A 14,297-nucleotide genomic window follows, 5' to 3' on the forward strand; every position below is an offset into this window, starting at 1 on the left:
TTGGCAGCAGACCTATCCACAGAGACCTGGCAGGCCAGAAGGGACTGGCATGATTTATTTGGGATGCTAAATGAGAAAAATATGCAGCCATGAATACTCTGTCCAGCTGGGTGTCATTCAAAATAGAAGGAGTAACAAAACGTTTCCAGGACAAATAAAAACTAAAAGAATTTGTGATCACCAAATCAGCCCTATAAGACATATTAAAAGGGATCCTCTAAGCAAAGAGAGAGCCCAAAAGTAACATGGACCAGAAAGTAACAGAGACAATATACAGGAATAGTCACTTTACAGGTAATACAATGACATTAAATTAAGTGGGATAAATGCACCAATCAAAAGACACATGGTATCAGATTGAATAAAAAAGCAAGACCCATCAATATGCTGTCTGCAAGAGACTCATTTAAATCCAAAGACACCTCCAGATTGAAAGTGAGGGGAGGTGGAAAGCCATTTATCATGCTAAAGGCCATCAAAAGAAAGCTGGAGTGGCAATTATTATATCAGACAAATTTGATTTTAAGCCAAAAACTAATAAGACATGAGGCAGGACACCCACTATATCATAATTAAGGTGTCTATCCAACAAGAAGATCTAAAATTGTAAATATGTATGCCATTAACATGGGACCAGTCAATTGTATAAGCTAATTAATAACAAAATTAAAGAGACATATTGATACTAATATGTAATAACAATGGAATTTAAAACCCTATTCACTGCAATGGACAGATCATCTAAGCAGAAGATCAACAAAGAAACAAGGGCTTTGCATGAAACACTGGACCAGATAGACTTCACAGATATATTCAGAATATTACACCCTAAAGCAACAGAATACACATTCTTCTCAAGTTCACATGGAACATTCTCCAGAATAGACCACATAATGGGTCACAAATCAAGTCTCAACTGGTAGCAAAAGATTGGGGTCACACCCTGCATATTTTCAGACCACAATGCTTTGAAACTGGAAGTCACAAGAGGGAATTTAGTAAGAACTCGAATACATAGAGGCTAAAGAGCATCCTACTAATGTATGAATGGTTCAACCAGGAAATAAAGAAGAATTAAATAAAATTAATGGAAACAAATGAAAATGAAAACATAACTGTTCAAAATCTTTGTGATGAAGCAAAGGCAGTCCTAAGAGAGAAGTATATAGCAATACAAGCCCTTCTCAAGAAACAAGAAAATTCTCAAGCACACAATCTAACCTTACACCTAAAAGATCTGGAGAATGAAAACCAAATAAAGCCTAAACCTAGCAAAAGAAGAGAATCAATAAAAATTGGAGCAGACTTCTTGCTAGACATATCTCCAAAGGCAAGGGAAAGAAAGGCAAAAATGAACTATTGGGACTTCATTAAGATAAAAAGCTTTTCCACAGCAAAGGAAAGAGTTAACAAAATCAAAAGACAACCTACAGAATGAAAGACTATATTTGCAAATGGCATAATCAGATAAAGGGTTAGTGTCCAAAATCTATAGAGAACTTATCAAACCAAACACCCAAGGAACAAATAATCCAATCAAGAAATGGGCAGCAGTGTCTGTTCATGTCTTCTGCCCATTTTTTATTTTATTATTTGTTTTTTTGGGTGTCATGTTTGAGAAGTTCTTTATAGATCTTGGATATCATGCCTTTATCTGTATTGTCATTTGCAAATATCTTCTCCCATTCCATGGGTTGAGATCATATGATCTCACTGGTACGGAATTGAAAAAACCAAACAGAGGATCATAAGGGAAGAGAAGAAAAATAAAACAAGATGAAACCTGAGGAGACTCTTAATCATAGGAGACAAACTGAGAGTTGCTGGAGGGAGATGGTGGGGGGATAGGATAACTGGCTGATGGATATTAAGGAGGTCATGTGATGTAATGAGCACTTGGTATTATATAAGATTACTGAATCACAGACCTGTACCTCTGAAACAAATAATACATTATGTGTTATTAAACAAATACGAAGCAAAGAATCATTGGTGAAATAAAGAAAGAAAGGAGGAAAGAGAGAGGAAGGAAGGAAGGAAGGAAAGAAAGAAGAAAGGAAGAAAGAAAAAAAGAAAGAAAGAAAGAAAGAAGAAAATATCCTGATTCTGAATACTGTTTCCCAAGCTTGGGATGACTTGTGATAAATTGGCTCATCTCTAGGCAGGAATAGCTATGAGGAGGGCTTACCTCACATTCTTTCTCTTAAAGATCCCTCTAGTTCTAGATTCCTTCTCATGGACCCTATATACAAGGCCAGGTCATAGAAGATCGGGATGATTTTATGTATGGGATTGGCAAGTCATTCTGGCTCTTTTTTTCATTACCATGTTGTTTACCTTGCTGTTATCAGGTCAATTTCTCTAAAACTTACCTCTCCCTCTCACTTCCATACTAAACACAATTCAACGTTAAATACTATCAGGAAAAAAATGAAGCCCAGCTAATATCTATCATTTCATGGAGTAGAGTACTTGTTAGAACTTTTATGGGAGAGATAATATAATAAAACAAAGATCAGTTGTTTTGAACACAAATCTTTTCTGCTTCCTGGTTCTTATTAACAGTAAAATAAGAGAGGGGTTAATTTATGGTATAAAGGGATCTAAGGAAATAAATGTGAGATACTGAAAATTGGTTAAGTGGATGAACTATGAGACAGACATGTGGGTTCAAATCCTGTCTTCCCTACTTAAAGGACATATGAATTTGGGAAAGAAATTGTGTCTCCATTTCCTCCCCTATAACAAGCAGGGTAATATCTAGTGGAAAACGTTGTGAAGATTTAAAAAGCTAATACTTGTATAACACTTAAAACATTTCCTGATGTATAGTAAAAAATTTATTATGATTTGTTGATAATAATCTAAACCACTTAACTAACAGTATTCCCAGGCAAGGATATTTTGTGGAAGTTCATACTGATAGGAGTTGCCATGGAGATGTCTCCTAGATTCATTTTCGGAGTTACAGGGGAGTTGATAAATGTGACGTCATTTTCCTTTCTTTGGAGTTACAGGGGAGTTGATAAGTGTGATGTCATTTTCCTTCCTATATTTATTGCCAATAAAGAATAAAATATATGAGTACAAAAAATGGCTTATAGAACATCAGCATTATTACTGAGTAAAAGCTGTGTAGTATTTCTTGGTTTAGTTGTGCATCCAAATTGGAAAATTGGGCTTTCTAACAATCTTTGCCCTGTCAAGCCCCCCAGATTTAACTTACCTCAAAAGCTAAGGATTTTTGTTGGAGAGGCAGAGCCTTGTGAGGAAACTTATGGAACTCCTGAATTTTGGAGATAAAAGTAATTTTGGAGGATCTAACAATTTTAAGTATCTATGCCCCCAACACGGAAGCAGCCAACTACATAAGCCAACTGTTAACCAAAATAAAGAGACATCTTGATAATAATATGTTAATAATAGGAGACCTCAACAGTCTACTCTCAGCGATAGATCATCTCAGCAGAAACTAGGGTATGCAATGTCAACACTGTCATGTGACAATTAAACATGTGTTTCTAGGGGATCTCTGTTCAGTGTATTCACCTTTTTTGTTAATTCTTTTATCAGAATTCTCTTATCATAATTCCAACAATATATTAAATATTAATATACTATTATAATGTAATAATATTAGAATATTCATTATTATAATTAATATATAAAATTACAATTAATGTATAAATATTAAATATAACAATATACTAAAATTGCTGATATTTCATAGAGCATATCCTGTTTCTCTCTGTTAGGTCTATAGTAATTTCTAGCCAATCCACATGCTTTTTAAAAAAGTTTTTAACACTGTAGATTATAGAAAATGTAAATATAGTACAGAGAGCTTTCATATAAATGTATACATAATTTCCCCTATCAGTAACACTTTTCACTAGTATGGTCATTTATTATAATTAATAAAACAATATTAACTAAAGTTCATATTTTATTAAAGTTCATGTTATTCAGAATCCTTTAGTTGTATCTAATGTTCTTCTTTAGTGGGAATCCCATCCAGATTACCAAATTACATTGACTAGTTTTACCTAGTTAGGTCTCCTAGGTTCTCTTGACTGTGACAGTTACTGAGGCTTTTCTTAGTTTTGATGACTTCACAGTGTTTAGAAATACTAGTCAGGTTTTAGGGGTACCTGGGTGGCTTAGCTGGTTGAGCATCTGACTCTTGTTTCCAGCTCAGGTTTATGATCTCATGGGTGCTGGAATTGAGCCCCACAGTGTGCTCTCATCTTGGTGGGGAAACCTGCTTGAAGATAGTATCCCTTTTCCCTTTCTCCTCCCTGTCCCTGTGCACACACCCTTTCTCTCAAATAAATCTTTTTTTTTTGTTGTTGTTGTTGTTAAAGTAGTTCTAGTCAGGTTTCTGTAAAATATCCCTCAATTGAAATTAGTCTAATTATTGCCCCCATGACTAGACCAGAGTTATGTGATTGCGGAAGATCAATGAGGTAAAATTCTATTTATTTCAAAATATATCAAAAGCACATACTATCGACATGGTTTATCACTATTGATATTGAGCTTTATCACCTGCTAAGGTCATGTCAGTGTCTCTGTCTCCTCCATTTCCAAGTTTTCTCTTTGCAGCTAATTTGCAGTATATAGCCCACAAATTAAACAATGAGTAGTTATGCTCCTCCTCCTTGGACATGGAACATCCTCATATATTGTTTGGTTGGTTTGTTTTTTGGTTTTTCTTTTCCTTCGGTATTTGTTTTTGCATGAGAGATAATCTATTCCCCCATTTGTTTATGATTCAATTTTTACCCAGATGGACTCAAATATTTATTTCATACTTTAGGTTGTAATCCAATACTCCTTTGTTTTGTCACATTGACCAGTTTTGGCTATTGGGAGTTCCTTCCGTTATCTCTTGTGTCCCTTTACTTACCCCCATAATTGTGTATCCTTTTTTTTTGGTGGGAAGGGTCACATCCTTACTTTTTGGGACCCCAAGTTGCTACAGGTGTATCCCATATATCAGGTGCCTCAATCTTAGATGTGATATTTCTCTGAAAATTACTGATACCTTTAATTGGATAATGGTATTATAAACAAATTTTAGGGTGCTGGATGTACTTTGCTACTGGGGTGTGATTCATTTAAGACCCACTCAGCTGGAAAAGCAAGGAAATGCCAACCTCTGTATGTATACATATCTATAAATATCTATCATCTATTTATCTATCATCTTTCTATCATTTATTATCTATCTAAACATAGTGAAGTCTCTAATCTGTTACCACATGAATTGAGGGAGTTCTTCTTGAATCCTTGTTTGCTGTGTATTTTTATAAATATGTGTTGTCATTTTTTTGTGTGTTGTCACTTTTTTTAAGAAAATATATTTTTTAACTATTAATATGATCAATATGACTTTTCTTCTTTAGGCTGATGCTCTAGGTTACATTGTTTTCGAACATTGAATCAATCTTGTATATTAAGAATAAACATGATTGCTCCATGTATACTTACTTATTCTGGTAAATTGTTAGCTTAATAATATTTCATTGAGGATTTTTGCAATTATTCATGAGATAATTTTGATACATAGTCTCTATATATAGATAGATAGCTAGATATAGTCTCTATGTATATTTTTTGGACATCTTTAAATGACTTTGGTATTAAGGTATGTCCAGCTTCATAATATAAGTATTTTTTAGCTTCTGTAGTCTCAAATGTTTTTAAAGAATTGATGTAATTTCTTTCTTTAGTATTTGATAGAATTCATCAGTGAAACCCTCAGAACCTGATTGTTTTGGATAGTTATGCAACTTATTTAATAAATATGGAGATATTTAGGTATTTAGAACTGCAAATTGTCTTCTGTTGGCCTTATATCATTTGTATATATCCAGCTGGCCATTGAGTAATATGAGTTTGAACTATGTGGATCCACTTAAATACGGTACAACACTATACATGTGTTTTCTCTTCCTTAAGATTTTCTTAACAACATTCTATTTTCTCTACCTTACTTTATTGTAAGAATACGTATATAAAACATATAACTTACAAAAATAGGTGTTAATAGACTGTTTATATTAAAGCTCAAGTCAACAACAGGCTATTAGTGTTAAGTTTTGGGGGTGTCAAAAGTTATAAGTGGATTTTTGACTGCATGGGGGTGGGGGAACAGTGGTCCATTTCTGTGTTGCTTGGGATCAAGATCCATCAACATAGGGTTTGGGGGTGCTGACCCTATAAGTAGGACTTAAAGATATTTTCAATGCTGTTGTTGCAAAACCCTGCTTGACTTTTTAATTGTATGGAATTTATTGGGAGATTTATTGGGAGATGGTTGGAGACAATGAACATTAGGTCTATAGAAGACAAGGTTGGAACATGAATATATGGTAGCTGTTAAAATTTTAATAGCGAACATCACTACTTACAGATTGGCATATCTGAATCTTATCTTTCAGATAACTGGAAATATGGACGAACTTTCCCTCAAAAGGTAGGATACTGAATTTAGTTTCTTTGAGGAATCCTGTTGGTAATTCTGTGTGGCTTTCAAGATAGGGGACCTCATAATGGATGGAGATTTAAAATCAACTTATAAAAATAATTTATAAATGGAAAGATATCAATCTTTATTTTATGAATTTTATTCTTAAATATTACTAAATTTGAGTTGTGCTTAAAATGAAACATGACATCAAAATTAAGGAAAACACTGGGAAGAACACTGTTGCTGTTCTTTTGAAAAAAGAGGCCATCGATAACTTAGAATGTACATCTTTCTGTCTCTAAGAGAAAAGAGCTTTTAATGGGCTCAAGATGCTCCCAGGAAGTAAGTTCTTCAGACAATTATATTTAGATATCCCTGTGTCACCTTCCACTAATTCCTTTCGGAAAGTGTTCATCAATATCTCTAGTCCATGCTCCTTGCTGAAAGATAACCTTCCATACTTCCAAACCCTGAAGGTACATATTCTGGCTCAGTCATGTTGCAGAGTTGTACAGTCATTTTTGTACCATCAGATGGCAAACATGACATTGGGAAATTCATTCCTAGCCTCCTGAGCAGTTGCTTTTATGTTCTGTCTCATGATTTTTTATGTACACCTCAGTTTCTGCTCACAACAAATTCAGGAAGAATAATAAATCTTTGATGCCCAGGAATCATGGAGGAGATATATCCCTATAGGATTACAGAAAATACTTGTAAGGATATACAACAAATTCTTGTAAAAGTAGGAGATTTTGAAAATTTATTTTCTACCTGAACTTGTCTGAGATTCATCTACTTTTGCAAAGCCTGAAGTCACAAAGGATGCATGTATGTTGCAGTACACAAAGAAGGAGTGCTTTGGAGAGCCAGAAATGTGCTTTAGACAGAAGTTTGTCTAAATACACTTAACATGTGCACACACACACACACACACAGAACATATACACTTTCAAGGAAACATTCTAATGAAACATAACTGAAAACCACTGTTAGAATTCTATACATTCAAGCTTTCTTAGAAATAAGGATTTTCATTCCTTAACACAAGTATTGTTTTCAGGTACATTCATTTCATGCTTCTTCATAAAGGGTGGTAGTGGCACAGTGAGGGCACATAGTACCTACAGGGTATTATGAAAAATAAGGGAAAAGATGCTAAAATGAAAGGTAAAAGCTGGAGTCATTTTTTAAAACTACACTAAATATCCCAGGATTGTCCCCAGTGAAATCAGATACATTTAAGTTTTTAACAGAAATCTATGAGGATCTTATTTATTTTATACTCAGATTTATTTCTTTTTTTTCCAGGAAAGTATGGCGATTGACCTTAAACTAAGTGTGCCAGCTGGAATACTATCCTATTTTCAAACACAGAGAGATGGAGGTTCACTAGATCTCCATACTTTAAAGGTAAAAGGCTCTCAGTTGGTTGTTATCAGTACTGTAGTTGAACCCTATATTCAAAGGAATAAGCACTCAACACCAACTGGGAGAGGAAACATTGAGATTTAAGAACAGAAAGCATTCTCCAAAGTTTGTTCCTTTAGGAGCTGGAGGATCTCTTGACAGGAGGAGCATTTAAAAAGATAATCAACCTAGAGTTGGGTCAAAATCAACTTCTTTCAGTTCTGTGCATGTCCTCAAGAACTAAGGAAACAAGGGATTCTATTTTGAGGTGAAAACACGGATCACACACTCACGAATCTGCTTTGTCCTTACACCATAGATAATAGGATTGAGGGCAGGTGGAACAACCACATAGAGATTGGCAACCAGGATGTGGACATAACGGGGAATTTTTTTGCCAAATCGGTGGGTGAGGAAGGAGAAGAGAGAAGGAGTATAGAAAACACACATGACCCCAACATGTGACCCACACATACTCAGAGCTTTGTGACGAGCTTCTTGAGATGGGAGGCGGAAAACTGCACGAAGGATGTAGGCATAAGAGACTCCAACCAATGCCACATGCAAAATAAGAAAGGAAGCCACAAAAAGCCCATAAATGGCATTAACTCGAATGCTGGCACAGGCCAACTTGGCAATGCCCATGTGTTCACAGTAGGAGTGAGCAATAATTTGAGTCTCACAGAAGGGCAGACGATGGGTTAGGTAAAGAATGGGCAACGTAAGCAGGACAGGGTGCATAATAATACCTACACCAATGCCTCTTAGCACTCGGGGCGTCAGGGTGGTTGTGTAGTGGAGTGGCACACAGATAGCCACATAGCGGTCAAAAGCCATAGCCAGCAGAACAGCGGACTCCATTCCTGTAAGGGTGTGTATCAGAAACATCTGAGCCACACAGGCTCCAAAACCAATTTCATGTGCATCAAACCAGAAGATACCCAGCATTCTGGGCACTGAGGTTGTGGAGAGGGCCAGATCTATGGCTGATAAGATGGCTAGGAAATAGAACATAGGATCCCGCAGAGTACGGTCAGACCAGATGATCAGCAAAATAGTAGCATTGCCCAACAGAGCCATTAAGTAAATGGAGCAAAAAGGCAGGGAGATCCAGCCATGGGAACTCTCAAGTCCTGGGATGCCTGTAAGAAAGAAGGTGTCTGGGTGGAAAGTGGAAGTGTTTGTGTGGAACATCTTGACACGGATGAGATGAGAAGTAGTTGATTACTCTAGAAGGAAAAACAAAAGCATATCTCAAAACTTTCCAGTAGGCTTAATTTTTATCTGTAGTTTTCTTATTATAAAAGCTAATGCTGGGGGGCCTGGGTGGTTCAATCAGTTAAATGTCTAACTCTTGATTTTGGCTCAGGTCATGATCTCGTGGTCATGACATCGAACCCACATAGTGCTCAAGGCTGGGTATGGAGCCTGCTTAAGAGTCTCTCTCTCCTTCTCCCTCTGCCCTTCCTCTTCCCTTTCTCTCTCTCTCTCTAAAACAAAACAAAACAGAAAACTAATGCTAAAGCTTGAGTTCAAAGTAGTATGCAGGAACTGACTTAGCACTCTTCAAATGGAAGGAACATAACCTTATGAAAGGTCTCCCTCCCTCTCATGTTTTGGACAATAATATCTTATATTCATTTGCTGAAACCCCAAATAAAAACTGGATCGAATTTTAAAAACATAAAAGGACTTTATTTATACTGAAATATCAATCTTCTTTGAAGACAAAGTTCACTTTACCTAAACAGATCAACACAAAATCACTAAGCAACAGTACAGACAACTGCACACAGAATATAACAATATAAAAGGAATATAAGTGTACCTAGAGCTATAGAATGATAGCAAATACAAGATTTCATTAACCACTTTGTTCAGTATTCAGTATACATTGATACCTATTTAGAAAACCAGATCCAAAATGAAGAACTGTGCTTCATTACTGCATCCCTCTATATTTACTCATATGTCCCCCATAGACGTGCTGTGCTGAATCTCAGATATAATAAGATATATTAAGATATAATATAGTAAGAGTTGCACAGAGATGGGTAGACACACTGCACACTGTACTGTGCCTCAGATTTGAAAAGAGACACCCAAAGATAGTAAAATACTGCAGCTGGAAATTACCTCCAGGAGAGAAACACATCTCTTTGTTATAGCATTGTGATGGGAATTAACTTAATAAGGAACTCCAAGGTTTCTGTTGGTTGCCAAATTCTCAAGAATGTCCCTGGATAGCCAACAATTCTACAGGTCCTTGTGTGTGTTTGGGGGAAGGGTTTGGGGAAAGAATAGTGAAAAGATGTTTTGAAAGGAGAAACTTTGAGGGGTAAAGATGTGTTTCCAATGACAGTGATGGTGGTCAACATCAGGGTTAAGAAGTCCATGCTCCTTACTTACCACACTGTAGTTAAGATCTGTCTTTTCCTTTGTTCCTTATTTTGTCTTTCCACCCTGCTTCCTTCCTTCCTTCCCTCCCTCATTCTCCCAACCTCCCTCCTTCCACGTTCCTTCCACCCTTTTTCCTTCCTTCCTTCTTTCCTCCCTCTCTTTCTTCCTCCCTCCTTCTCTTCCTCCTTCATCCTTCCTTCATTCTTCCCTCACTCCTTCCTTCCTCTCTCTCTCTCTCTCTCTTTCTTTCTCTTCTTTCTTTCTTTCTTTATTCCTATAGAAAAAAAATCTAGCAGATATAAGTTAGTACTATAGAAAAAAATAAACAATAAGGAGTATAGGAAGAGAGGGAGGAAAAGTGAAAAAAAAAGAAGAAAGGAAAAACAGAAGGAAACATAGAGGAATGAAGGAAGATAGGAAGGAACATATCTCAACTCTAATTGCCTCCTGAGAAAAGTGAAAGAAAAGTACAAATTTGGATAAATATTTTATTAATGACATTTAAAAAACAGAGATTCCCCAGCTGGTTAAGTCCTGCAAGACTGTACATAATATTCATCTGCAGGCTGCTTCTTTCTCTGCTTTCCTCTTTGTAATCAATTTTATGGAATAGTGAATAGTCTAAAAATGTGTGATGTGAACCACACAAGGATAAAAGGTAAAATTCAATTATAAGGGCTTAACTTCCTATGATTTATCAATGTCAGTGAAATGCTAATGGCAGATTCTTTTATTAAAACATTTTTTGTGGTGCACCTGGGTGGCTCAGTGGGTTAAGCCTCTGCCTTCGGCTCAGGTCATGATCCCAGGGTCCTGGGATCGAGTCCCGCATCATGCTCTCTGCTCGGCAGGGAGCCTGCTTCCCAACCCCCCACCTCTGTCTGTCTCTCTGCCTACTCGTGATTTCTCTCTCTCTGTCCATAAAGAAATAAAATCTTTAAAAAAAAATTTTTTTTTGTATTCCTCAGTAACATTTCTGTAGATCAGGAATGTATGCAATAGTCTTAGAAAGCTATAAAAACAATGCTTTCCTTATTTCATCATACTTATACCCAGTAGATTCTCAGTAAAAAAGAAAATTACTGTAGCTCGTAGTATAGAGTTCATTATTGATTATTGATTATTCATTTTTGAGGGAAATTAGTGTGTTTCTCAACTCAGATAATTATAACCTACAATGAGGCCTCAGTAGCTAAGTAGAGAGGCAGTGATATGAATAGCCTAGTAGAAATAGTCAGAAGACATAGACAGCAATGAAATTCTGTAGTTGTCTGGCTTATATCATTACCACTCAGTGAACTCAGTAGATCAAAATCTGAATAAGGCTGTATGGTGATGGATATTAACAGACTTATGGTGGTTATCATTTACCAATTATACATGATGTTGTATAACTGAAACTAATATAATGTTCTATGTCAATTATTTCTAAAATTTAAAAAAAAATTGAGAGAAGAAAAAAGTCTGAAAACCACCCTCCTTCTCTTTCACACATTAAAAAACCAAACCAAAGCAAACCAAACAAAAAGCTGATTCTACTTTTCCAATATCTTTAAAATCTGTACATTTATCTCCATCCTAATGGGATCATTTGGGAGGTTTACTATAACACAGTACTTTACAGTGCTTAAGAGCAAGAGCTCTATAGTCTGACCAACTGTGTTAAAACCCAGATTCATGGCTTAATTCACTCTGTAATCCAAGGGAAGTAAATAACAAGCACCTTTCATCATAATGTATTTTTATCATAAAATAGAGATAATAAAGATAAAAACATTAAGTATGTTATTAGTTTTAAAGTGATAATTTTTTAAAAGATTTTATTTATTTATTTGACAGAGAGAGAAAGAGAGAGATCACAAGTAGGCAGAGAGGCAGGCAGAGAGGGAGGGGGAAGATGGCTCCCTGGTGAGCAGAGAGCCCCATGAATGGCTTGATCCCAGGACCCTGAGATCATGACCTGAGCTGAGGGGAGAGGCTCAACCCACTGAGCCACCCACGTGCCCCTAACTGATAATTTTTTAAAGCACTTTGAAGCATGTTCCAAAGAGACTGGTTGTCCATCATTCCTTAGATATCTTCAAGCAGACTGATTTTTAAAATGCCCATTGACTGGATTCAGGCTAAAATCCAAATGCTTTCACTAGGATTGGATGGTTTTTCCTAATATGATCCTACATCCTACTCCTTCTCTAAGCACCAGTCTTAGTCTTCTTTGCCCCACATTTTTCCTGTGTCTCCTCTCTTCTTCCCCTATCCACCTTCTTTCCTTTCACCCCTCACTGTGAAGTAAGGATGCTCCATGAGCTGGGAGATGGGGAAGACTCACCAGACTGAGCACCAGCATGGAATCCTGTCTCTGTTTTATCTCACCTGCTCAGTCTTTATGAGGGTGCTGCTCTTTGCCTGGGAGGAGCTTGCAACAGGAAATTCCCTGGAGCCAGTTTGGTAAAAAACACAAAGTCTCTGAGGATTCTAGTGTCTAATTCTGATTCAGAAAGAGAGAACCATTAGGGGTCTCTGGCTTGGAAAGAAATGAAGGCACAGGAGTGAGATTTAGGTCAGCAAGATGACAGGAGGACCCAGTACTCCTCCCAGTACAAAAACACATATTTAACAAGCACTGATGGATGGAAAAGCCTTTATGAGAGTTCCAGAATTTGGATGAGAGATTACAGGACTCTAGTGGTACATACAACAAAAAACAAATTGAAAAGGATAAAAAGAAAAGTTTGATTTTACCCATATCCCCTCTCCCCTAGCCTGATACTTTTCTGCCCCAGGAGAGCTTTCCTTAGCCCCTGAGTTCTCTCATGGGGGAAAGAAAGGGCAAGCCTGCCAGCATATGTGTGTGTGTGTGTGTGTATGTGTGTGTATACACATGTATGTATTCACACAAACATTGTCAGTTCTCATTATCCTCAGTAGCTGTGTTCTATAAGGTCATTTTGAACACTGAATTAGGAAATTTGGTGCCTTTGCTCTTAGGGGAAATGCACAACATTTTTGTCAATCAATCAATACATAACTTTTTTAATGTGTGTTTTTCTGTGAGAGACACTTCCTGTAATACATAGTTCTTATAGTTTGGTCATAGCTCTTATGATTAATCGTGCCGCTTTTAAATGATCGAAAGCCAAGAACTTTGGAGGCCATTTGTGTTTCATTCACCAACATCTGTGTACAACAGAGAGTCTCACTGGTGTTGAAAACCTGATTTCTACATAATCCTTTTCCTGTACACATAGTAGGCACTTCAAAATCTCTTCTGCAGCCTCCTAATTAGCAAAATCTGCCTTGACTCTAAGTTTAATATTGTATATCCCTCATTGCTTTTTGAAATGTACTAGCAAACCCAGTGCTATCCAACAAGAGCTTGATTTTTTTTTTCTCTGACCCCAGGTGATGTAACTGTAGCCATCTTTGACCTCACCACAATGTTGTCCATTGCACTTTTTTTTTTTTTACTAGTTGTCATCTCATGACTCCACAAATTTATCCTCTTTTTCATCTTTTCCATATTTATATCACACGCTACAAATGTTACTTTACTAATCTCCAGAGTGGCTTCATATAGAGATGAACTTCCTCTTCCTTTGTCTGGGTGTATCTTATTTTTGATTCGCTAACATTGAATCACAAGCAACACTGTTATAACTCACACCTGAATGAAGTTTATCCAACATGGTTATTTTTTCCATAAAGTAAAGCACAACCATCTTGCACTTAGGAACACTAGAAAAGTATTATTTAACTGCAATACACTCCATGAATAAATAACAAGATAGTTATTTACTGTGTTGCACTCAGCACTATCCTGGAGGGCCATGTTAAACAGTGGAATCAACAAAAAGCAGAAAAATAAGAAAAACCTGGCCTTAACTCAAATGTAAAAACGCTTGTTTATAGCTGAAATGGGAAGTCAGAATTTCACTTTGTTCAGCCTCAGCTGAGAATGTGATCATCTGGCAACTCAAATTTTTCACATCTCTTTGCACGTTGGCAAATGACT

At 36.5% G+C, this 14,297-nt stretch overlaps 1 protein-coding gene across 1 annotated transcript; it reads right to left on the minus strand.

Annotated features, from left to right (window-relative positions):
• Positions 1-8,125: 8,125 nt before the first annotated feature.
• LOC116865336 (olfactory receptor 52J3-like) lies at positions 8,126-9,079 on the minus strand. The gene has a single exon (XM_032853608.1). The coding sequence runs from the start codon at positions 9,077-9,079 to the stop codon at positions 8,144-8,146; it is 936 nt and encodes a 311-aa protein (XP_032709499.1). The 3' UTR covers positions 8,126-8,143.
• Between the last annotated feature and the right edge of the window lie 5,218 nt (positions 9,080-14,297).

The sequence above is a fragment of the Lontra canadensis genome, unplaced genomic scaffold (genome assembly GCF_010015895.1).
Source record: "Lontra canadensis isolate GAN:19392208 unplaced genomic scaffold, GSC_riverotter_1.0 scaffold7, whole genome shotgun sequence".
NCBI classification, from domain to species: Eukaryota; Metazoa; Chordata; class Mammalia; order Carnivora; family Mustelidae; genus Lontra; species Lontra canadensis.

Bases quoted from the DNA above. Each gene is read 5' to 3' on its own strand.
- LOC116865336 (XM_032853608.1), bottom strand. From the start codon at position 9,079: ATGTTCCACACAAACACTTCCACTTTCCACCCAGACACCTTCTTTCTT.